The 7,423-nt window shown below is 36.6% G+C and overlaps 2 protein-coding genes across 3 annotated transcripts in view; both read right to left on the bottom strand.

The window, feature by feature from the left end:
* Positions 1-3,719, bottom strand: part of LOC107749141 (transcription termination factor 4, mitochondrial-like) — a 4,707-nt gene extending 988 nt beyond the window's left edge. The window contains exons 1-3 of one of the 2 annotated variants that reach the window (XM_016564238.1): positions 3,642-3,719; positions 1,746-2,127; positions 398-582 (exon numbers count right to left, since the gene is read on the bottom strand). In XM_016564238.1, the coding sequence (XP_016419724.1) occupies positions 398-582; positions 1,746-2,127; positions 3,642-3,668 (594 nt within the window). In that variant the 5' untranslated portion in view covers positions 3,669-3,719. The other variant, XM_016564239.1, reaches the window with a different exon arrangement.
* A 511-nt stretch (positions 3,720-4,230) lies between these two features.
* The window catches only part of LOC107749168 (PAS domain-containing serine/threonine-protein kinase-like), a 17,636-nt gene continuing 14,443 nt past the window's right edge, over positions 4,231-7,423 (bottom strand). Inside the window, exons 17-20 of the mRNA XM_016564274.1 lie at positions 6,168-6,367; positions 5,558-5,691; positions 4,704-4,847; positions 4,231-4,590 (exon numbers count right to left, since the gene is read on the bottom strand). Of these exons, the coding sequence (XP_016419760.1) occupies positions 4,409-4,590; positions 4,704-4,847; positions 5,558-5,691; positions 6,168-6,367 (660 nt within the window). The 3' untranslated portion in view covers positions 4,231-4,408. The remainder of the gene's footprint in view (positions 4,591-4,703; positions 4,848-5,557; positions 5,692-6,167; positions 6,368-7,423) is intronic.

Here is a 7,423-nt window from a genome sequence, read left to right as displayed (position 1 = left end):
TAAAGCGTCTTTGGTGTTTCCATGTTTTCTACAAAACAAAACCGGAAATCGAGGGGTTATGACGTCATTGGCAGGCGACACAATGACATTATGGAAACGGGCCGTGTCACTATTTAAAATTGCTTATTTCTCTGGATTTAAACATTCTTTGAAACATTTGGGATCATTTAAGTACACAAGTCAGCAAAATATATAACACTGTTCTAGTGGTTTTTGGATATTTTAATAAAAAAATCTAAAAAACATATTGTGTCTTTAAATGGCATCTTCAGCGATCCAAAATAGCTCACACAACAGCGAAACGTCATCAGAACAGCATTTACACAGACAGTTTACCCCCAAATTTTGTACTGTCATCAGAGCCAGGAAAACTTTTAGTGAAAAATACCAGCCCTACCTGAAATTTGTACTCCAGCTGAGCCAAATCCTCCTCCAGAACCTCAGGCGAGTCTCTGAGGATGTCTGTGACCTGATGGATGGTGAAGAGGCATTTCTCTCTGAGCAGTCGGGGCACCATGTTTACCCTCTTGACTGGCAGGAGCATGACCTTGGGGTAGTGACTGATCATCCTCTGCAGACTACCTGTGGACAGATTTCATACAACTCTCCATCAGTGGCTTTCAAACTGGGGTCTATGGACACCCGGCGGAGCACTAGAGGGTCCATGGAAAATTTCAGAGAGGTGGAATAGTGAGGGGGTAAAAGAACAAAAACAACAAAAATCTGCATATAATTTCGAAAAAAGAAAAAAGCTTTTATTAGGGCTGTCAAATCAATTAATCGCATCCAAAATAAAAGTTTGTGTTTATATGATATGTGTGTATATTTATATGTATATATAAATACACACTCATACATGTATATATTTAAGAAATATATGTAATAAATAAATATAATGTAAATATGTCTATACAGTACAGAATTTATATACAGTATACACACATATAATGTAAACATGAACTTTTATTTTGCATGCACTTAGTTGCGATTAATCGATTTGACAGCCCTAATTTTTATTTATCTTCTCTCATTACTTGCAAACATATGTTCAAATAGTTTGTTACATTTTTTTTGCAAAACTGCTTTGTAACAATATTTATTATAAAAAGTTCTACACCAATAGATTTTAGTTGAATTAAAATATGTTTATCTTATATTACTAAAGTTAATATTTTCCAAATAATGTTTCAATAATTTGATATACTGTACATTTACACCACTGTTCAAAGATTTGGGGTTGGCAAGATATTTTAAGCTTTAAAAAAAAAAAAAAAGGCTCTCGCAATTATTTGACCAACAATACATTAAAACAGATATATTGTGAAATATTAATACCATTTAAAATAACTGTTTGCTATTTTAATATATTTTAAAATGTCATTTATTTCTGTGATGCAAATCAGAATTTCCAGCTTCATTACTCCAGTTTTCAGTGTCACATGATCCTTCAGAAATCATTCTAATATGCCGATTTGCTGCTCAAGAAATATGTCTTATCATTATCAATGTTGAAAACAATTGTGCTGCTGGTTAATATTTTTGTGAAAACCATGATACTCTTTTTTTCATAATTGCTTGAAGAATAGAAAATGAAAAAGAACAGTATTTATTTGAAATAAACCTTTCTAACAATTTAGTCAAATATAAGTATTAATGTCTCACAAAAAAAAAATTAATAATACAAATCTTACTGACCCGAAACTTTGGAACAGCAGTGTAATTTACTAAAAGACAAGATGCATCACCTTCTACCAGTCCCATCTTCCTCAGATGATCAATGCGCTGCTGTAAGTCTGCACCTTTAAGTGAATATACTTCTGGACACTTCTGCATTATTTTCAGGATACTGGAGGGATTTAAGCCCAGGAGCAATAGTGCTGTCAGAACAGATGGAACATGTTTCCCACGGCTCTTCGTAGCACCTTCATGCATCTCCTTGGCTTGAGTTTCTGAGAAGCCCATCTCGAGCAAAGAGCACAGGGTGAGCTGATTCCCAGGTCTGTGGGTGACCTGACCACTGTGAGATGGATTTGCTTGATGGGGCTCTTGTTGTGTGGAGCAGAATGGCATATGACCTCTGCTCACCGCCACAGGACAAACACCCCATCCCCACATCCATCGCAACATCTGAGATACAGAGGGAGGAAGCAAATGCTGTTCAGTTCAATACATAATGGCCCCAAAATGTTTGGACACACTAAATATATTTGGAAGAAAATATAAAGCCACGCTACAGCTTTTCTCAGAACTAACTTTTCTGAGCCATTTGGCTTTTAAGCAGCTGATGGGGGTTTTTAATAGTCAATTTCCTTTGTATATGTATCTGAATTGACAGACAAAGCAGCTCTTATATATATTAGTTCTTGGAGGGCTTTTATTTTTTTATTTTATTAAATGCCGTTTTGTCCGTCAATTCAGATTTGTATGTTTATGGCAGCTGTCATGGACTTTCCATTGTTTGTACTATTAAAACTATGTATGAATAAAGCTTGCAGTAAAAACATTACCACAAATTAAGTAACTGGTCAACGGCAGCTGGCACAAAGCACGTAGCCACAAAGAGCGGCAGCTGAGTAAAGTAAATGTTAATGTTTATGCATTGTTTGCATATACAGTCGATTTTACAGCAGGCCACAAACATTACCACAATTTATATAACTGGTCAGCGGCAGCAGCCATACAAGTCCATGGCAGGCGGCAGTCGTTCACAAACAGCGGCCGTGGAAAGTGGCAGCTGAGCATAGCAAATGTTATAAATTACTACATGTGTAATGTTTTTCAATTGTAGCTTTTACAGTACAAACATTACATCAAAATATTTAAATTAGTGGATGAAACAAAATGTGTCCGTGGCAGCTGAGCATAAAGCAAATTGAATTTAGGTTTGTTTGCTTCTGTTTTCCTCACTTGTAAGTCGCTTTGGATAAAGCGTCTGCTTAATGATTAAATGTAAATTGAATATGAAATGAAATTAGAATTTCAATTCGGAAGATAGCACAGGTCTTTGAACTCGGTGTTTGAAACCAACTTACAGAAACACTGCTACAGAAAACTAGCATTTGTATAATCGGACTTTTAACCCGTAGAATTAATAATTAATAATGAGTCTCCTAATTGTGACAAGTCCCCATTATGTGTGTGTGTATTGAACTGCTGATGCTGTAGCTATTTGTTGAGGGGCTAATATAAACTATTTTAATAAACTTTTAGCTTTTGTGTGATGTAGTCACTCAAAAAGGAACGTGCAGTAATTAATTACATTAAGAGAATATAGTTTTATATTCAGTAGGTATAACAGTGACCTTTCACTTCCATGCATCAAAGGCAGCTGTTGTTTCTTGCAAAACTATTCTTAGTTTTAACATACGTTGTTTTTTTTTACTCAGATTTTCTAGCAGTTACATATCCTATTATAATATTAAATAAGCTATTATTTTTTAATTTGTTGAATGTTTTTATTGTGCGATTCATCGTTAATGAATGTTACTATGATTCCCACAAGCAAATCAAAGAAACCGCTTCTTACCAAGTGACAAATAGCGATATTTCTTACGGTAGCTATATAGCAGTGGTTGAATATTCAGTCTAGCGTCTAATTTACGTGATAACGTAAAATATTTCTTTTGTCGTTTCGTCCTCACCTGTTTTCTGCATACATGTGTACCCATATCTGTGCCGCGTCAAAATACTCCCGCACTGAAACAACAGTAAGAGCTCAAAAGTTCCGGATGTTTGAACGGAAGACGAAAACAAAACGGATTATAAATGCAAATATTTTATTGAAGAATCCCATTGATATTAACATTTGATAGAGGCTTTACAAAGCCTGTGTACAATGTGAAATAAAACCAGAGCTACCAAAAGCAAAATTAAATTATACCAATAACAATTTATTCATAGGATAAATAGTGAAATGTTAAAAATAATTAAAATATTTAAGGTTAAAAATCAACCTAAAATTCTTTTAAAGCTTTGAAGGCCTAATAACAAATATCTTGAAGCTCAGGTGACCCTCATCCAGGTCTAGTGCATGTGCCATATGTTTTAACAGGACAATCCTGGAACTCAACACCATAGTATTACAACAAACAGCAAGCACATTCGACATCTCAGAGTACAATGTTTTAAAAACTCCATGAAAGGTTAAAACAACAACAACACACTGATAAATACACTCCTATTCCTTCACCAAACACAGAGATAAAGCTGTTTCTTAGCAACACAGATGGCTTCCATTCCCAGCCACACTTTCCTTTTGCTCTTTGGACGGACTGCTATCATCAAGGAGGACAGCGGCAGGTGGAGGGAGAGTTCTGCAGAGATCGTGCATTAGTGTTCATGGTGACATTAGATGTAATGTCATAATTAGTTGAGCAGAACGCATTAGTGTTTCTTTCACAACAGTTCCTCACTCGTCGGTGAGATATTTCAGCAGCTCAGACTGCAGCGCCGCCATTGTTCTCCTCTGCTCCTCATCATCTTCATCTTCAAATGGAGTGTCCTCTGATGTGCTCAGATTGTTTTCGGGGTCCAGGTAGAGGATGTCTGCCCGGTGCACACGCGAGTTGGGCTCCACATGTCCTATGGATTCTGAGAAAGTATATGTATGAAGCTCTGCATCATTTGATTTAATGAAAATGGTGTTTGAGCTGAATATTATCATCTTTTTGGTGGATGAAATAACCTAAAACCAATTCTCTTACCGTTGCTGGAGGGGAAGACCTCTCCCCATGAGTACTCTGCGAGATTTATGGGTTGCTGAATCCACTGCGACCCCAAGAGCTCCTCTAGAGTCATTCTCTGATCAACCACTGGGTGCAAAAGACCAGCCAACAGTGCATACAACTCTAAAACAAGAACAATGTAACAGGTTAAACAGTAATAAATGGTGTTTCTGCATGTTTTATTTTAAAAAGTAATGTCCTAAGTCTCATTTTCTGAGAAATTGTTCAAAATGAACTGTTATGATTAAAATGAGAACAAATATCTGCCAATAGGCTCAGAAATTCAACTTAATTTAAAGGGAAACAAGTATTCTTTGACAGATATTGTGTCCTATTTTAAGCATAAACTCAATTTTGTTCAATTTCTCAGAAAACAAGACTTCATATCTTCATTTTGCATCTTAAGTAAATGCATCTTGATTTAGACAGACAGACAGACAGACAGATATATAGACAGACAGACAGATATATAGACAGACAGACAGACAGATATATAGACAGACAGACAGACAGATATATAGACAGACAGACAGACAGATATATAGACAGATAGACAGACAGATATATAGACAGACAGACATATAGACAGACAGATATATAGACAGACAGACAGATAGATAGATAGATGGATATATAGACAGATGTACTGGTAAATAAGACAAAAACACTGAGGAAGATCTTCATTTTTTGCTCCAATTAAGACCCTTTTAATGCCTTCATTTGTGGAAGGGAGAATTGAGACACTTTAAGACCCACAAAAACCCTGAATAAAGCCAAATTAGTCATGTGTCTCCAGTCAGTCTTCATGGCTGTGATGAAGCAGAGCTGCAAACCTGTAGATATCTGGCATGGAGGGCTGAGTCGGGCCTGCAAGGTTTCCTCCACACTGCAAAACGGGTTTTCACTGAAGAGTAAGGTGTATAAGAGCACTCCTAGAGACCACATCTCCAGCTCTGGACCCTCATACCTACATGCATATAAATTTTTTTTAAAAAGTCTCATATTTAACCTGTATATGCAAGTATAATGCTTTCTTGCATTCACCTACAAAGGCTTAAAGTCAACATAAAAATCGCATTTCACAACCTTTTTAATTGTGATGTTGCATTTTTCTAAGTTAAACTGGGTATTCAAACCTATTTCAATATCCAAACAGGATTTATGAAACCTAAATGTAATAAAAAAACAAATGTTAAGTCACTACATTTTTATTGAGGGAAAATAAAGAAAGACCTGCTCTGATGAATTGTGCACATGAATGTTCAAGGGCTTCGTGGTGATCTCAGTCATACTGTAGTTAATGTGTTGCTAGACATGAATATATAACCTTTATGTTACCCTTCTCAGACCCTTAACCACTTGATCCTATACTGTATTCTGCCCTTATCAATCTCAGACGCACAGATGGAACGGAGACGGGCTGTGTGATGTTTCAGTACATACGGGTTTCCCTGAAGCACCTCTGGAGAGCAGTACTCCAGAGTGCCACAGAAGGTGTAGAAGAGCTTTCCGGGTTCCAGCAGGGCAGCAGAGCCAAAGTCGATCAGCCGGATGTGGAATTTAGAGTTTATGATGATATTTTCATCCTTTATGTCCCTGTGGAGCACTCTTTTGCCACGCAGGTAACTCACTGCGGCTACCAACTAAGTACAGAAATATATACATCAGAAAAAAAGTGATCCAATTACAACATCTCAACAGTTCTCACAGCCTGTTTCTCACCTGTCTGAAGATGTAGCTTGCTAGAGGCTCATCCAGTCTCGGCTGCATGTCGATAAACTCAAACAGGTCTAGCCCATCCCCATGTTTCTCCATGACCATTTGGAAGAATCGCTCATTCTCAAACACCTCCAGCACCTGCAGCAAAAAAGTAATACACTAATAAACACCAATAGTGAACATACTATAACTAGTATTTTGACAATGCCATATTATAACTATAAATTTATTATTTAAATATTTGGGGTCAGTTTTTTTTTTTATGTTTTTGAAAATTCTCTTAGGCTTACCAAGGCTGCTTTGATTAAGCTATTTGATCAAAATATAGTAAAAACAGTAATATTGTGAAATATTATTACAATTTAAAAATTACCATTTTCTGATTTAATATTTGAATATGTAATTTATTCCTGTGATGGCAAAGCTGAATTTTCAGCAGCCATTACTCCACCTGATCACATGATCATTCAGAAATCATTCTAATATGCATATTTAAAGTCCCCCAATTATGGGCTATGAAAGGTTCATATTTTGGTTTCGGGAGTCCACAACAACAGGCTGACATGCATGCAAGGTCAAAAAACACTTTCATTGTCTTATAATATGCATTTATTTTTACCTTACTTGCTCAACGACTCCCAAATGATTCGCTCAAAGACTCATTATTCCAAACCCCTCCTTTGCGTGACTCTAATCTGCAGTGATTTGACCGATTGGTCGATTTCATTTTCATTTCATCAAGCCTGTAATGCCTGATAAAGCAGCGTTTGTGAACGCAGTGCTGCTTTGTGTACAGCCGTTACCGGGGAACAGCTATTTTACCGCTCCAAAAGCGGCATCTAGTGGCAAAGAATGAATTTGCATTTTCATTCATACCAATTCCCAAGTGGGCGGGCAATATGCTAATGTTTCATGTTGACGTCAACATGAAACGGCTTGGGATTCGTTTTAAAAACGACTCGTTTCAATGATTCAGAGTC

The sequence above is a fragment of the Sinocyclocheilus rhinocerous genome, unplaced genomic scaffold, assembly GCF_001515625.1.
Source record: "Sinocyclocheilus rhinocerous isolate Xijiao unplaced genomic scaffold, SAMN03320098_v1.1 scaffold919, whole genome shotgun sequence".
Lineage (NCBI taxonomy): Eukaryota > Metazoa > Chordata > Actinopteri > Cypriniformes > Cyprinidae > Sinocyclocheilus > Sinocyclocheilus rhinocerous.
Note: the sequence above shows the minus strand (reverse complement) of the source record. Positions and strands in the feature narration are given on the sequence as shown.